General features: G+C 39.8%; 1 protein-coding gene across 1 annotated transcript in view; it reads left to right on the plus strand.

Moving 5' to 3' along the window:
• The window catches only part of LOC128657295 (gastrula zinc finger protein XlCGF66.1-like), a 54,471-nt gene that overhangs the window by 11,473 nt on the left and 24,348 nt on the right, over positions 1-18,650 (plus strand). Inside the window, exons 3-5 of the mRNA XM_053711583.1 lie at positions 6,561-6,665; positions 13,507-13,654; positions 14,800-14,886. Coding sequence (XP_053567558.1) covers positions 6,561-6,665; positions 13,507-13,654; positions 14,800-14,886 — 340 coding nt within the window. The remainder of the gene's footprint in view (positions 1-6,560; positions 6,666-13,506; positions 13,655-14,799; positions 14,887-18,650) is intronic.

The following is an 18,650-nucleotide window of genomic DNA, read 5'->3' on the forward strand; positions in this document are numbered from 1 at the left end:
GCCACTCACAAAGCCCACCGCAACTAAATTAACCTATTAACCCCTAAACCTAACAACCCCCTAACTTTATATTAAATATTAACTCATCCCTATCTTATAATACATTTAAACTTAACTTTATTAAATTAATAATTAATCTACCCTAACAATTATACTAAAATTAAATTAAACTATATTAAACTATTAATTAATCTACCCTAACTATTATACTAAATTACATTAAACTATTAATTAATCTACCCTAACTATTATACTAAATTACATTAAACTACAAATTAAATTAACTATATTATATGTTTAAACACCTAACCCTACTCAAATAATTTAAATATACTAAACAAAATTACAAAGTTACAAAAAAACTAACTACTAAGTTACAAAAAATAACAAACACTAAGTTACAAAAAAAATAAACACTAAGTTACACAAAATAAAAAATAAATTATCAAAGATTTAAACTAATTACACCTAATCTAAGGGCCCTATGAAAATAAAAAAGCCCTCCCAAAATAAAAAACCCCTGGCCTACAATAAACTACAAATAGCCCTTAAAAGGGCCTTTTGCGGGGCATTGCCCCAAAGAAATCAGCTCTTTTACCTGTAAATAAAAAATACAAATACCCCCCCAACAGTAAAACCCACCACCCACACAACCAACCCCCCCCCCAAATAAAAACCTAACTAAAAAAACCTAAGCCCCCCATTGCCCTGAAAAGGGCATTTGTATGGGCATTGCCCTTAAAAGGGCATTTAGCTCTATTGCAGCCCAAACCCTAATCTTAAGATTAGGATTTTTTAAGGGTGTATTGGGTGGGTTTTAGTTTTAGATTAGGGTTTGGGCTGCAATAGAGCTAAATCCAAATACCCTTTTCAGGGAAATGGGGAGCTTAGTTTTTTTTTTAGTTAGGTTTTTATTTGGGGGTGGTGGGTTTTACTGTTGGGGGAATATTTGTATTTTTTATTTACAGGTAAAAGAGCTGATTTCTTTGGGGCAATGCCCCGCAAAAGGCCCTTTTAAGGGCTATTTGTAGATTTTTGTAGGCTAGGTTTTTTTAATTTTGGGGGGCTTTTTTATTTTCATAGGGCTCTTAGATTAGGTGTAATTAGTTTAAATCTTTGATAATTTGTTTTTTATTTTGTGTAACTTAGGCCTAGATTTGGAGTTCGGCGGTAGCCGTCAAAACCAGCGTTAGAGGCTCCTAACGCTGGTTTTGGCCGCCCGCTGGTATTTGGAGTCAGTGATTAAAGGGTCTAACGCTCACTTTTCAGCCGCGACTTTTCCATACCGCAGATCCCCCTACGCCATTTGCGTAGCCTATCTTTTCAATGGGATCTTTCTAACGCCGGTATTTAGAGTCGTTTCTGAAGTGAGCGTTAGAGCTCTAACGACAAGATTCCAGCCGCCTGAAAATAGCAGGAGTTAAGAGCTTTCTGGCTAACGCCGGTTCATAAAGCTCTTAACTACTGTACCCTAAAGTACACTAACACCCATAAACTACCTATGTACCCCTAAACCGAGGTCCCCCCACACCGCCGCCACTCGATTAAAATTTTTAACCCCTAATCTGCCGACCGCCACCTACGTTATACTTATGTACCCCTAATCTGCTGCCCCTAACCCCGCCGACCCCTGTATTATATTTATTAACCCCTAACTTGCCCCCCACAACGTCGCCGCCAGCTACTTAAAATAATTAACCCCTAATCTTCCGACCGCAAATCGCCGCCACCTACGTTATCCCTATGTACCCCTAATCTGCTACCCCTAACACCGCCGACCCCTATATTATATTTATTAACCCCTAATCTGCCCCCCACAACGTCGCCGACACCTGCCTACACTTATTAACCCCTAATCTGCCGAGCGGACCTGAGCGCTACTATAATAAAGTTATTAACCCCTAATCCGCCTCACTAACCCTATCATAAATAGTATTAACCCCTAATCTGCCCTCCCTAACATCGCCGACACCTACCTTCAATTATTAACCCCTAATCTTCCGATCGGAGCTCACCGCTATTCTAATAAATGGATTAACCCCTAAAGCTAAGTCTAACCCTAACACTAACACCCCCCTAAGTTAAATATAATTTACATCTAACGAAATAAATTAACTCTTATTAAATAAATGATTCCTATTTAAAGCTAAATACTTACCTGTAAAATAAACCCTTATATAGCTACAATATAAATTATAATTATATTATAGCTATTTTAGGATTAATATTTATTTTACAGGCAACTTTGTAATTATTTTAACCAGGTACAATAGCTATTAAATAGTTAAGAACTATTTAATAGTTACCTAGTTAAAATAATAACAAATTTACCTGTAAAATAAATCCTAACCTAAGATATAATTAAACCTAACACTACCCTATCAATAAAATAATTAAATAAACTACCTACAATTACCTACAATTAACCTAACACTACACTATCAATAAATTAATTAAACACAATTCCTACAAATAAATACAATTAAATAAACTAGCTAAAGTACAAAAAATAAAAAAGAACTAAGTTACAGAAAATAAAAAAATATTTACAAACATAAGAAAAATATTACAACAATTTTAAACTAATTACACCTACTCTAAGCCCCCTAATAAAATAACAAAGCCCCCCAAAATAAAAAATTCCCTACCCTATTCTAAATTAAAAAAGTTACAAGCTCTTTTACCTTACCAGCCCTGAACAGGGCCCTTTGCGGGGCATGCCCCAAGAATTTCAGCTCTTTTGCCTGTAAAAAAAAACATACAATACCCCCCCCCCAACATTACAACCCACCACCCACATACCCCTAATCTAACCCAAACCCCCCTTAAATAAACCTAACACTAATCCCCTGAAGATCTTCCTACCTTGTCTTCACCATCCAGGTATCACCGATCCGTCCTGGCTCCAAGATCTTCATCCAACCCAAGCGGGGGTTGGCGATCCATAATCCGGTGCTGAAGAGGTCCAGAAGAGGCTCCAAAGTCTTCCTCCTATCCGGCAAGAAGAGGACATCCGGACCGGCAAACATCTTCTCCAAGCGGCATCCAAGATGGCGTCCCTCGAATTCCGATTGGCTGATAGGATTCTAGTTCAATCCGATTGGCCGATCCAATCAGCCAATCAGATTGAGCTCGCATTCTATTGGCTGATCGGAACAGCCAATAGAATGCGAGCTCAATCTGATTGGCTGATTGGATCAGCCAATCGGATTGAACTTGATTCTGATTGGCTGATTCCATCAGCCAATCAGAAAATTCCTACCTTAATTCCGATTGGCTGATAGAATCCTATCAGCCAATCGGAATTCGAGGGACGCCATCTTGGATGACGTCCCTTAAAGGAACAGTCATTCGTCGTTCAGTCGTCGGTCCGGATGGATGTTCCGCGCTGGAGGTCTTCAGGATCCTGCCACTTCGCTCCGGATGGAAGAAGATCGAAGATGCCGCTTGGAGAAGATGTTTGCCGGTCCGGATGTCCTCTTCTTGCCGGATAGGAGGAAGACTTTGGAGCCTCTTCTGGACCTCTTCAGCACCGGATTATGGATCGCCAACCCCCGCTTGGGTTGGATGAAGATCTTGGAGCCAGGACGGATCGGTGATACCTGGATGGTGAAGACAAGGTAGGAAGATCTTCAGGGGATTAGTGTTAGGTTTATTTAAGGGGGGTTTGGGTTAGATTAGGGGTATGTGGGTGGTGGGTTGTAATGTTGGGGGGGGGGGGTATTGTATGTTTTTTTTTACAGGCAAAAGAGCTGAACTTCTTGGGGCATGCCCCGCAAAGGGCCCTGTTCAGGGCTGGTAAGGTAAAAGAGCTTGTAACTTTTTTAATTTAGAATAGGGTAGGGAATTTTTTATTTTGGGGGGCTTTGTTATTTTATTAGGGGGCTTAGAGTAGGTGTAATTAGTTTAAAATTGTTGTAATATTTTTCTTATGTTTGTAAATATTTTTTTATTTTCTGTAACTTAGTTCTTTTTTATTTTTTGTACTTTAGCTAGTTTATTTAATTGTATTTATTTGTAGGAATTGTGTTTAATTAATTTATTGATAGTGTAGTGTTAGGTTAATTGTAGGTAATTGTAGGTAGTTTATTTAATTATTTTATTGATAGGGTAGTGTTAGGTTTAATTATATCTTAGGTTAGGATTTATTTTACAGGTAAATTTGTTATTATTTTAACTAGGTAACTATTAAATAGTTCTTAACTATTTAATAGCTATTGTACCTGGTTAAAATAATTACAAAGTTGCCTGTAAAATAAATATTAATCCTAAAATAGCTATAATATAATTATAATTTATATTGTAGCTATATTAGGGTTTATTTTACAGGTAAGTATTTAGCTTTAAATAGGAATCATTTATTTAATAAGAGTTAATTTATTTCGTTAGATAAAAATTATATTTAACTTAGGGGGGTGTTAGTGTTAGGGTTAGAATTAGCTTTAGGGGTTAATCCATTTATTAGAATAGCGGTGAGCTCCGGTCGGCAGATTAGGGGTTAATAATTGAAGGTAGGTGTCGGCGATGTTAGGGAGGGCAGATTAGGGGTTAATACTATTTATGATAGGGTTAGTGAGGCGGATTAGGGGTTAATAACTTTATTATAGTAGCGCTCAGGTCCGCTCGGCAGATTAGGGGTTAATAAGTGTAGGCAGGTGTCGGCGACGTTGAGGGGGGCAGATTAGGGGTTAATAAATATAATATAGGGGTCGGCGATGTTAGGGCAGCAGATTAGGGGTACATAGGGATAACGTAGGTTGCGGCGGTTTACGGAGCGGCAGATTAGGGGTTTAAAAAAATATGCAGGGGTCAGCGATAGCGGGGGCGGCAGATTAGGGGTTAATAAGTGTAAGGTTAGGGGTGTTTAGACTCGGGGTACATGTTAGAGTGTTAGGTGCAGACGTAGGAAGTGTTTCCCCATAGGAAACAATGGGGCTGCGTTAGGAGCTGAACGCTGCTTTTTTGCAGGTGTTAGGTTTTTTTTCAGCTCAAACAGCCCCATTGTTTCCTATGGGAGAATCGAGCACGAGCACGTTTTTGAGGCCGGCCGCGTCCGTAAGCAACTCTGGTATCGAGAGTTGCATTTGCGGTAAAAATGCTCTACGCTCCTTTTTTGGAGCCTAACGCAGCATTTGATTAAACTCTCGATACCAGAGTTAATTTTATGGTGCGGCCAGAAAAAAGCCCGCGGAGCGTTAACAGCCCTTTTACCGCCGAACTCCAAATCTAGGCCTAAGTGTTTATTTTTTTTGTAACTTAGTGTTTGTTATTTTTTGTAATTTAGTTGTTAGTTTTTTGAAACTTTGTAATTTTTTATAGTATATTTTAATTTTTTGAGTAGGATTAGGTGTTTAAATATATAATATAGTTCATTTTTATAGCTAATAGTTAGGGTAGATTATTTATTAGTTTAATATAGTTTAATATAATTTAGTATAAAAGTTAGGGTAGATTAATTAATAGTTTAATATAGTTTAATGTAATTTAGTATAATAGGGTAGATTAATTATTATTTTAATATAGTTTAATGTAATTTAGTATAATAGTTATCGTAGATTAATTAATAGTTTAATATAGTTTAATGTTATTTTAGTATAACAGTTAGGGTAGATTAATTATTAATTTAATATAGTTTAATGTAATTTTAGTATAATAGTTAGGGTAGATTAATTATTAATTTAATATAGTTAAATTTAAATCTAAAGTTAAGTTTAAATTTATTATAAGATTGGGATGAGTTAATATTTAATATAAAGTTAGCGGGTTGTTAGGTTTAGGGGTTAATAGGTTAATTTAGTTTATGGCGATGTGGGGGGCTGGCGGTTTAGGGGTTAATAGGTTTAGTAAGTGCTAGTGATGTGGGAGGCCAGGGGTTTAGGGGTTAATACCTTTAGTTAGTTGCAGTGGACTCCGGGAGCGGCGGGATAGGGGTTAATAACTTTTTTATTTAGGAATATGGGTTAATAAATATAATGTAGGTGCCAGCGGTGTAGGGGGCAGCAGATTAGGGGTGTTTAGACTCGGGTCTTATGTTTAGGGTTTTAGATGTAAACGTTACCATAGGAATCAATGGGATATCGGGCAGCAGCGAACATGAGCTTTCGCTGCTTTCAGACTCCCATTGATTCCTATGGCATCCGCGGCCTCAAGGGCAGCGGATTGAAAAGCAGGTACGCTGGGCCGGAATAGTGGCGAGCGTACCTGGTAGGTATTTGTTAACTAACAAAAGTAGTCAAATAGTGCCGAATTTGCATTCGGAACATCTGTAGTGACATAAGCATTCCACAATTATGCTGCGAAATTCCAGCGTATTTGTGATTGACGGCTTGATAAATAGGGGCCATACTGTGCATCTATATAATATTTATTGTGTGTGCAGATATTTTGCAATGCAACAATTAATTCTTTATATATACTGTGCTTACATACAATATTTACTGTAGGTGCAGATATTTTGCAATGCTTTCCATGTGACCATGATGAGATGGGGAATGTTATAACAGGATACACACATGTGATGTGAGATGGGTCAGTGATGTTTTTATGTTTCTTTCTTGCAGCGTATGACTAACTCACTGACAGCGAGTGACATGACCGGGGACAAGATGACAACAGAGAGGATACTGACCCACACCCTGCAGATCATGTACCTGCTGACAGGGGAGGTGATGGAATATGTCATAATAACAGCTGCATGTCCCTGTCGCTGGCTGTATTTGTATACATGCTAAGGGCCAAACATATGTATCTTTGTGTATATACTTTAAAAAGCAAGGGTAATCTGAAAAACAAAACATCCACAAATATCAGTATATTATATTAGACCAGAAATATTTAAATATTTATGTAAAGTTTTTAGCATTTCTTATCACTCAGGATGCCCACAAAGCTGGCATATTTCAAATAAAGGGGGTTTAGTGGTTGTGGGGAATTATTGTAGTGGGACCTGGCAATTTAGAGGTTAAATGCTATGAGGTTGTGTCAGTTATGTGTTTATTGCGGAGGGGTTATGGAGCCTATAATACTGGTGGGTACTGCTCATGGTAACCGTTTACAGCTTTTAAAAAGCTATATTAAAAGCGATATCATTCTATGCATTGTTCACGTGATATTCAGCTGGTAATATCATGGTAAGGTTTGCCAGCATGCTATTTAGCACATTTCATTATAGGTAAGTGATGCACTAACTAAGGGCTCGCTTCCATTGAGCCGTTAAAAATGGAGCCGCAAGTGTCACGCCACACCGCACTAGCCGTTGCTAGGAGCGCGGCGTCTCCTTGAGTCTCCTTCCCTGCTAGTTGCCAAGGGTTGTGTCGGGTCCGGATGCGTGCGGCGCTGACGTCATCCCCGCACGCTCCTGATGCCGGTCGGACGTCTGTGGCGCGAACCCTGTGCCTATGTAAGTTCTACTACAATTATCTGTCACTGCCCAAGTATAGGTGTTACTTTGTGTGCTCCTGGGTGTGACAGATCATTGTATTAATTTGCCTATTTTGTGTATGATCCCTGCCTGTCTGACTACTCTGTCTGCTATACCCCTTTATTACTGGATTGTTATACTGATGCTGAACCCTGCCTGTCTGACTTCTCTGCCTGCTATACCCCTTAATTACTGGATTGATATACTGCTGCTGAACCCTGCCTGTCTGACTACTCTACCTGCTATACCCCTTAATTACTGGATTGTTATACTGATGCTGAACCCTGCCTGTCTGACTACTCTACCTGCTATACCCCTTAACTACTGGATTGATATACTGCTGCTGAACCCTGCCTGTCTGACTACTCTACCTGCTATACCCCTTAAATACTGGATTGATATACTGCTGCTGAACCCTGCCTGTCTGACTACTCTGCTTATTAACCCCTCTTGTTCTGGATTGCCTCTTTGTTGCCGAACCCTAGTGGTGTGCCCTTGGACTGCTTTGCTGTTGCCAAACCCTGCCTGACCATTCTAGTGGTTTGTCCTTGGACTGCTCTGCAGTTGCCGCTGGGGACTGTCCTGCCTGTGGTGAGTGCCGCCTTCCTAATCTTACTAACTTTCTCTGCTCTGGGATATTCCCTATCATTCCGGCTCGACACCGGGATAACAAGACTACTGGCCGAGTTTGGTCTGATAGAGGAGCATCCCATGAGCATTACAGTAAGCTATCGAAGCGGCCGACAGCTAAAAGTAATTTACGGCTCCATTTTAGTACCAGGTTTCCATTGAAAAGGTTTCTGCTTTGCGAGCCGTCACTCTTTTCGTGTAGGTGTAAGTTAGCATTGTGTTAACGCTTCCACCCGATGCCGGGTTTCTAAAACATTAATAGGTTACTATGGTAACCCGACCTTACACTACACTCGATCACATATACGCCGCCACAAACAAGTGCGGCGCCGTATATTTTACCCGTCGCTCGCTGCTAAAATCAAATCAAACACCTAATGCATGCTCGATATCTACCTCTCAACTGCAACGCCCCAACGCAATAACTAAAGTATTAACCCCTAATCCGGCAACCCCCATACCACAAAGTATCTATCAAAGTTATTAACCCCTAAACCGCCATCCCCCCACAATGCAAACTATCTATTAAATCAATTTTTTTAGTATTTTTTTTTTAATTTTGGGGGATGGGGGGGTTTTACTGTTAGAGGGGGGACTTAGTATTTTTTAAGGTAAAAGAGCTGTTTAACTTAGGGCAATGCCCTATAAAAGGCCCTTTTAAGGGCTATTAGTAGTTTGGTATTAGATTAGGGGTTGTTTTTATTTGGGGGGGCTTTTTTATTTTCATATGGATTAGTTTAATTTTTTATAATTTTGTTTATTTTATGTAATGTTAAACTTTTTTATTTTCTATAATTTTAGCTTAATTTAAACCTAGTTTCTTTCTAATGACACGGTGAGTCCACAGAATCATCAATTACTGTTGGGAATATAACTCCTGGCCAGCAGGAGGAGGCAAGGAGCACCACAGCAAAGCTGTTAAATATCACTTCCCTTCCCACAAACCCCAGTCATTCTCTTTGCCTCTAGTGCAAGGAGGAGGTGAAGTAATTTGGTTTCTAATTATGATTCTTTTATCAAGATTTTTTTTTATTGCTCTGGATTGCTCTGATCTTCCATCACAATTTGGGTATAGCTGTACTCCAGGATAGTCTCTTCAGCAGGGCTGTGGTAGCTTTAAAGAAGTTAGGAACTTGTAAAGTGGACTTTGCTGTGTTTTTCTAACAGATTGCTGCCCTATGTCAGAATACCACAGTAGGCTTACTCTGTTCATTTCTTTTTCCACAGATCTCTGTGAGGAGTGGCTTCCTCTCATGCCTTGTGAGTCGTCCTTCTGTCGGACAGATAGAATACAGGTAAGTGCCTTTTCGTCTTCTGGGGCTGGGAGACTGGCACTAAAAACGGGTTAAAGCCCCCTCTCTGCAACTTATATGGGACATATATATCCTTAGAAGGATTTCTGAGGCAGTATGCAGGCACTGGATGGTGACAGGAGACTAGGGGTTAATATAGAATCCCCTGTATTTATTTTTGGGCTCTTATGTATCATGTTAGAGGCTACTATGGGGTTAATGACCCCTCTAACTAATTTTTAATTCCTTCCTTTATGCTCAGTAGCGCAGTAATAAGCGTACCTAGTGCGCTTCTAAGGGATCGTGTACTCTAAGGAGATTCACGCCATTGCGGTGTGTTTTAGAGCCTCTTTTGTTTTTTGGACAGTGTAGCGTGTCTGTGCGCTTTGCGCTCAATGTCGGGAAAGGAATCTTAATTTTCTTTCTCATGGATGGGAAATGAATCTGGATAAGAGCCCCCTTGTTTCATCCACAAGGGTGAGTTAGGGAATCATTATAGTTTCTCCGATTAGGAGAAGATTCCTATAAAAAAAAATTATTTTCAAGATATATTCTTTTTCCTTTCTGGGCAGTTTACTGACCAGCTAACTGCGAGTTCTTGTAGTCCGGTAAATAACATAACCACTCTTGCAACCAGCAGGTTGGGAGTTTGATCTGGCTGCAGTTGGTTTTTATTCATCTTTCCATGATTTAATATGGAGGAACTGGTCTAATGTGATATTGGACTTAAATCCTTTTTGCCATTTCCAACAGTGGATCTGTCTCAGAAATAGATCTAGATCAATCGACAAGTGATTCTCTCCCGTAGTAGTTTTCGGGAGTATCTGTCTCAGGATGCATGTTTTTGAGACATTCCTGGGTGAGGTATGCATGGAACCTTCCTGCTGAGCTGGAAAACAGTTTGAGTCTTGTTTTTAGGCGCAGGGATTTTGGATTGGAAGTGTCTGCTCTCCTCTTTATTATCTTAGAGTTAAGAGCAATTTACAATGCTCTGATGGCTTGGCCTCTGTTGTCCTTAGCTGGGTTTCAGTTGGACAATGTCCCCTCAATGATTTACTTCAACCACCAGGAAGGCACTGGGAGTGTCTTAGCCTGGTTGGAGGTGCCTGGATTGTTCAGTGGGCTCTCAATTATTGTCTATCGACGGTTGGAAGCGTTTTTTTTTGAGCAGACAGACTTTCCATCCCGGCGAATGGGAGCTCCATCTGGAAGTGTTTTCCAGGTTATCTACCAAATGGGGGTTACCATAATTGGATCTCATGCCGTCTCGTCGGAACGCCAATCTCACAAAGTACGGCTCAAGGTCGAAGGATCCTCAAGCTGATCTGATGGACGCCCTGGCATTTCCTTGAACCTTCAGGTGGGCTTATCTTTTTCGTTTGCTCTCCTTCCTCGAGTCATTGCTCGGATCTAGCAGGAGAGGGCATCTGGGATTCTTATAGCTCCTGCATGACCTCGCAGGATCTGTTTTTCGGATCTAGTAGTTAGGTCATCTCTACCTCCGTGGAGTTTACGGTTGAGGAGGGACCTTCTTTTTCAGGCCCCCTTCCTCCTTCTAAACCTTGTTTTCTCTGAAGTTGACTGCTTGGAGATTGAACACTTGATTTTATCTAAGCATTGATTTTCTGAGTCGGTCATTGTGACCATGATGCAGGTTCGTAAGCCTGTCACTATAAAGATTTACCGTAAGATATGGTGTAAATATCTTTATTGGTGTGCTTCTAAGAAAGATTCTTGGAGTAAGGTTAGGATTCCAAGGATTTTATTTTTTTCTCCATAGAGGCTTTGAGAAGGGGGTTATCTGTCAGTACCCTTAGAGGTCAGATTTCTGCTTTATCTATTCTGTTGCAAGTGTCTGGCGGATGTTCCGTATGTCCAATCCTTTTGTCAGACTCTGGTCAGAATCAGGTCTGTGTTTAATTCAGTTGTTCCTCCTGGAACCCTTATTTTGGTTCTTAAAGTTTTACAACGGGCCCCATTTGAGCCTTTGCATTCCATAGATATTAAGTTATTGTCTTGGAAAATTTTGCTTCTTATTGCTATTTCCTCTGCTCGGAGGGTTTCTGAACTCTCTTCCTTGCAGTGTGATTCTTCTTATCTCATATTTCATGCAGATAAGGCAGTTCTCAGTACCAAGTTTGGTTTTCTTCCGAGAGGGACAGAAATTTTAATCAGGAAATTGTTGTTCCTTCTCTCTGTCCTAATCCTTCTTCTTATAAAGAATGTTTGTTGCACAACTTTGATGTTGTGAGGGCTCTTAAATTTTATCTGCAGGCTACAAGGATCTTTCGTCGGTCTTCTGCATTTTTTGTTTTTTTCTGGTAAACGTAAGGGTCAGAAAGCTTCTGCCACTTCTCTTTCTCTCTGGCTGAGAAGTGTTTTCGTTTGGCATATGAGACTGCTGGACAGCAGCCCCCTGAGAAAATTACAGCTCATTCCCCCAGGGCAGGGTTCAAATCCACTTTCGGGTGATGGTTGTAATTCTTTCAGGTGTTTCAAGATGTGTTTCTTTTTCCTCGGCTGAGGTTTCTTTTGGGAGAAAGGTTCTTCAAGCAGTGGTGCTTTCAGTTTAGGTTGCCTGTCTTGCCCTCCCGTATCATCTGTGTCCTCTAGCTTGGGTATTGATTCCCAACAGTAATTGATGATTCCGTGGACGCACCGTGTCATTAGAAAGAAACAAAATTCATGCTTACCTGATAAATTTCTTTCTTTCTTGACATGGTGAGTCTACGGCCCTCCCTGTTTGTTAGACAGTGTTTTGTTATGTAAACCTCTGCACCTTGTGTTATTTCCTTTTTCTCCTTACTTTTGGTCGAATGACTGGGGTTTGTGGGAAGGGAAGTGATATTTAACAGCTTTGCTGTGGTGCTCTTTGCCTCCTCCTGCTGGACAGGAGTGATATTCCTAACAGTAATTGATGATTCCTGGACTCACCGTGTCAAGAAATAAATACATTTATCAGGTAAGCACAAATATTTTTATTTTTTAAGTAATTCAGGATTATTTTAATTTATGTAATGGGGTTAATTTAGGGGTTGTTAGGTTAGGAGGCTTAGTGATGAGTTATTTGCGTTGTGGGGTTTGGCGATTTAGGGGTTAATAGATTTATTAGGTTAATTGCGATGTGGGTTAATGGCAGATTAGGGGTTAATAGTTTAAATCGATCATTTGCGTTGTGGGGGCACGGCGGTTAGGGGTTAATAGATTTAATAGATAGTTTGCGTTGTGGGGCATGGTGGATTAGGGGATTAATAGATTTAATAGATTGCGTTGTGGGGCATGGCATTTTAGAGGTTAATACATTTATTATAAATTGCAATGTGGGGGGGATGGCGAATACAGGGGTTTTGAAGTGCCGGGTTAGATTTCAATGGGAAAAAGGTCTCAAAGAGCACTTTTTTCCTGTTTTACACCTAGTTCAGCTGGGTGTAATTTTTGTTAGTGTATCAGCAGTGTATTTACGGTTTGCGCAGGCATTGGAAACCAGGTATAATTGAAAGATTAGCGGCTTCCTATACTTTGTCTGGGGCATGATAATGTTTTCGGCAGCCGAAGTCCGGTTGCCGAAATTGAGTTGTAACGGGCCGTTGGAAGCAGTCGGTGAACGATATTGATTCCGACAGCATATTTATCGGTTTGCGAGTGCACTAAAACCGAATTACGGCTCAATGGAAACGAGCCCTAAGATGCCCACAACAAACAAGTCTTTCAGAAATATTTTAACCAGTGAATTCTAATACAAAATTGAGAAATACTAAAACATGGACCATAGTCTCTCTTGACTTGTAATCTAGACTCTGTAATATTTTATTCTGGTTAGTGGTAGAATATATTTGACTCTAAAGGTCACATTCCAACTCTTGGTCTTTGGTTGGAAAATTTTCTCTATAGAATTTCACCATTACAGGAAAAATCCAGCCCCACCCCCTCATTGCAGCAGCGTTCACCGACTGATTATAGAGGTGCGCACTGCTGGGGAATGTGACATTTTACTAGTGCCAGGGCTCAGTAACTCTTTATTTACCCATCTGGCCTTTTGAGTATTTTCCTAACTTCTGTCTGTGTCTATGTATGTTCCCAGTAACATTATCCTGGCTCTGTCAGTAAAAGTATGTGACAGAACCATTCCCTGTGTCAGCGCTGAATGAGTTGTGTGTGTTTCAGGTGCCTATAAAGTGTGATGATGTTGCTGTATATTTCTCTATGGAGGAGTGGGAGTATATAGAGGGACACAAGGAGCTTTACAAGGACGTCATGATGGAGACTCACCAAGGACTAAGTACTATGGAAATCCCAGGAAATGAGAGCTCAGGTAACCCTGTGTAGTAATAAATATCTTTCTCAGCAAATGCACATAGACTACAGAAGTAACTGAAAAAGTGTAAATCTACAATCCGTCATGTGTGTTAATCTAATGAGCTGCCTGATTATATACCCAATTTATACCCAATAAATATCAAAACATTTTTTACAAGGGTGTGAGAGGCAAAAAGTTTGTCAGGGATATTAATGCAATTATACATGAATATTTTTATATGCACAAATTTATTTAAAGTAATGATAAACTCTCCCCTTATAAAAACAGATCTGGAACGTTAGTGATATTGTAGATGGAGGTTAAGAGGCCTATGTATCAAAGGTCTTGCGGAAGACCTTGCTGAATGCGGAGAGCAATACACAAGAGCTGCTGGTGCAACGCCGCCCCCCTGCAGACTCGCGGCCAATAGGCCGCCAGCAGGGAGGTGTCAATCAACCCAATCGTACTCGATCGGGTTGCATTGTGGCGATTCCTGTCCGCCTGCTCAGAGCAGGCGGACAGGGTTATGGAGCAGCGCTCTTTGGCCCGCTGCTTCATAACTGCTGTTTCTGGCGAGTCTGAAGACTCGCCAGAAACACGGACCCACAAGCTCCATACGGAGCTTGATAAATGGGCCTCTAAGTCATCAGTTGTAATGAATATGCACAATAATTTACTTTTTAATATAGATATGAATATAGATATGAAATTCAAATGCTCGGCTGCCCACTTCAAAGTCAAATTTTCTGTGAGCTAACGGTTTGAATTGTTGTCCAATCAGCACTCTCCCCATATGTCACTGTTGTGGTTAGCGCACAGAAAATTTTAATTTTGAACTAGGTGGCGGAGCGCGAGATATTTGAACTTCATATCTACATAAAAGTAAATATAGAGCATCTTAATTACAACTGCTGAATTAAACTCCATTTAAAATATCACTAACATTCTGCATCTGATTTTATAAAGGGGGAAACTTTACCATCACTTTATGCAACAGACTAGCAGGAAATACATTGCACATTCTTAGGTTGTGATGCGCATTGGCTGATAGAAAAATGTAGATTTATCGAGCAACAGATCATCATTTAAAAAAATCAAATAGAATACATTGTACATTGTTTCATGATTAGCAAAAATAAACTAATTGTATTCTCTATTAGAACTAACAGGTCACAGTGATGAAAATCTAGACACAGGAACACAAAGAGAACTTGTACAGAATATTCAGCCATCAGATGTCTCTGCAAGTGAGTGATCTAATTCTGTAGTATAAGATTTGCACTTAAAAAAACGCGGATTCTGATATTATTTCACCCTATAAAAATTATGAGCCTCAATACAGGCAGGTTGCAATGATAAAACGTATTTGGTTCACACCCCTACCTTGTCTTTTCTCTCTCACCTTCTACGTTATGTGAAAATTACACACACGCCCTCTATTCTCTTCACTCTCACCCTCTGATTTATGTAAATGATACACACACATCTTCTTTTCCTCTCTTTCTCACCCTCTAGTTCATCAAATTGTATTCTGAAAAATCCGATTTATTGTGAATTCAGTCATATTGGCTAGATTATGAGTTTTGCGGTACAGCTATACCGCTGAAAACTTGGCCACGTGGAATGGCCAGGAATGCATATTACGAGTCGAGGCGGTATAACTATACCGCAAGCATTTTAGCCTGTTACGCAACATCCATTCCGCACTCAAAAAAATGACGTTTGAGTGTGGGATTTCCAAAGCGCCAGTATTACAGGTTGTGCGTTCAGGCTAAAAAGCTTGCTTTTATAGCTTATACCAACACAACCCATTCCACCATCTTAGACCAGTAGTTATGGATTTTGTGTAACAAAACTGTTTCACAAAACTCATAACTAAACTGTTACATGTTAAATGTGCATCAGGCGTGTTTTGCATGTGTGAACCCTCAAATCCTTAATTATTGAATACTTTAATTGATATATTTTCTTGAAGCGTTGTCTTCACCTTATCTTTGTGCAATATGACATAACCTAGTCCTACCTCCGGTTACAGCATTGCATAGTTTAGAATAATTGTTGTGGGGTCAATCCCCTTTTTCTAGATAGTAATACTGCAATCCGTTAACCGTGAGGACCTGGAGCTGGGCTTTATTATATTGTATTCTTTGAGGTCACACATACTCTTTGTATATACTCTTTTAATCCAAGTTTTAAACGTTTGTACCACCACCAACACTTTGTGTCACACTCTTTTTTTAGAATATTATTAGTAAAAGTTATGTTTTAATTCATGCCCTTTGTCTGGCATGCATCACTGCCCTGTTACCTTTACCCTTTTTTTTTTCCCACAAATTAACCCTTTGTGTGCTGTGGTACTGTCACCTTTTTTTTGTTTATTCCTCCTTATACTCGACAGTCAGCACCCCCCCTACATATTAATAACTAATTGCACCTACAGTGTATTTGCACTATCTGTTATAATGGCAAATTGAGAGTAAATTGTTAGGGGTTCATATTGGTTTTACTACACTATTTTTCATTATCATACTTCTTTTAGAGGTAGGCTTTATATTTTGGGGGTTGGTTGGGTGGTGGGTTTTACTGTTTGGGGGACTTTGTATTTTTTTACAGGTAAAAGAGCTGTTTAGTGCAATGCCCTACAAAAGGCCCTTTAAAGGGCTTTTTTATTTTTATAGGGCTATTAGATTAGGTGTAATTGTTTTTATTCTTGATAATTTCGTTTATTATTTTTTGTAATCTTAGTCCGCTAGATTTAGAGTTCAAAAATCGGAATTAAGGTAGGAAAATTCTGATTGGCTGATGGAATCAGCCAATCAGATTCAAGTTCAACCCGATTGGCTGATCCAATCAGCCAATCAGATTGAGCTCGCATTCTATTGGCTGTTCCGATCAGCCAATAGAATGCGAGCTCAATCTGATTGGCTGATTGGATCAGCCAATCGGATTGAACTTGAATCTGATTGGCTGATTCCATCAGCCAATCAGAATTTTCCTACCTTAATTCCGATTGGCTGATAAAATCCTATCAGCCAATCGGAATTCGAGGGACGCCATCTTGGATGACGTCCCTTAAAGGAACCATCATTCGTCGGGAAGTCGTCGGCCAGGATGGATGTTCCGCGTCGGTGGGATGAAGATTGATCCAGAAGAAAGAAGATTGAAGATGCCGCTTGATAGAAGACTTCAGCCGGATGATGGATCTCTTCAGCCCCCGCTTGGATCAAGACTTCAGCCGGATGATGGATCTCTTCAGCGCCCGCTTGGATCAAGACTTCAGCCGGATGATGGACCTCTTCAGCCCGATGATGGACCTCTTCAGCCCCCGCTTGGGCTTGGATGAAGATTTCGGAGCCTCTTCTGGACGGAGCGGTGATACCCGGCGTGGTGAAGATAAGGTAGGGAGATCTTCAGGGGCTTAGTGTTAGGTTTATTTAAGGGGGGTTTGGGTTAGATTAGGGGTATGTGGGTGGTGGGTTGTAATGTTGGGGGGGGGTATTGTATTTTTTTTTTACAGGCAAAAGAGCAGAATTCTTTGGGGCATGCCCCGCAAAAGGCCCTTTTAAGGGCTGGTAAGGTAAAAGAGCTTCTCTATTTTTATTTTAGAATAGGGTAGGGCATTTTTTTATTTTGGGGGCTTTGTTATTTTATTAGGGGGCTTAGAGTAGGTGTAATTAGCTTAAAATTGTTGTAATATTTTTATAATGTTTGTAAATTATTTTTTTTATTTTTTGTAACTCTGTTCTTTTTTAATTTTTTGTACTTTAGTTAGTTTATTTAGTTGTATTTATTTGTAGGTATTTGTATGTAATTAATTTATTGATAGTGTAGTGTTAGGTTTAATTGTAGATAATTGTAGGTATTTTATTTAATTAATTTATTGATAGTGTAGTGTTAGGTTTAATTGTAACTTAGGTTAGGATTTATTTTACAGGTAATTTTGTAATTATTTTAACTAGGTAGCTATTAAATAGTTATTAACTATTTAATAGCTATTGTACCTGGTTAAAATAAATACAAAGTTACCTGTAAAATAAATATTAATCCTAAAATAGCTACAATATAATTATAATTTATATTGTAGCTGTATTAGGGTTTATTTTACAGGTAAGTATTTAGATTTAAATAGGAATAATTTATTTAATAAGAGTTAATTTATTTCGTTAGATAAAAATTATATTTTACTTAGGGGGGTGTTAGTGTTAGGGTTAGACTTAGCTTTAGGGGTTTAATAAATTTATTAGAGTAGCGGTGAGGTCCGGTCGGCAGATTAGGGGTTAATACTTGAAGTTAGGTGTCGGTGATGTTAGGGAGGGCAGATTAGCGGTTAATACTATTTATTATAGGGTTATTGAGGCAGGAGTGAGGCGGATTAGGGGTTAATAACTTTATTATAGTAGCGGTGAGGTCCGGTCGGCAGATTAGGGGTTAATAATTGTAGGTAGGTGGCGGCGACGTTGGGGGCGGCAGATTAGGGGTTAATAAATATAATATAGGGGTCGGCGGTGTTAGGGGCAGCAGATTAGGGGTACATAGGGATAATGTAGGTTGCGGCGGTGTGCGGTCGGCAGATTAGGGGCTAAAAAATTTTTATTAGAGTGGCGGCGATGTGGGGGGGCCTCGGTTTAGGGGTACATAGGTAGTTTATGGGTGTTAGTGTACTTTAGAGCACAGTAGTTAAGAGCTTTATGAACCGGCGTTAGCCCAGAAAGCTCTTAACTCCTGGCTTTTCTCTGCGGCTGGAGTCTTGTCGTTAGATTTTAATTGCTCACTTCAGCCAAGACTCTAAATACCGGCGTTAGGAAGATCCCATTGAAAAGATAGGATACGCAATTGGCGTAAGGGGATCTGCGGTATGGAAAAGTCGCGGCTGCAAAGTGAGTGTTAGACCCTTTCCTGACTGACTCTAAATACCAGCGGGCGGCCAAAACCAGCATTAGGAGCCCCTAACGCTGGTTTTGACGGCTAACGCAGAACTCTAAATCTAGGCGAGTGTTTTTTATTTTTCGTA

This window comes from Bombina bombina, chromosome 4 (genome assembly GCF_027579735.1).
Source record: "Bombina bombina isolate aBomBom1 chromosome 4, aBomBom1.pri, whole genome shotgun sequence".
Classification (NCBI taxonomy): Eukaryota; Metazoa; Chordata; class Amphibia; order Anura; family Bombinatoridae; genus Bombina; species Bombina bombina.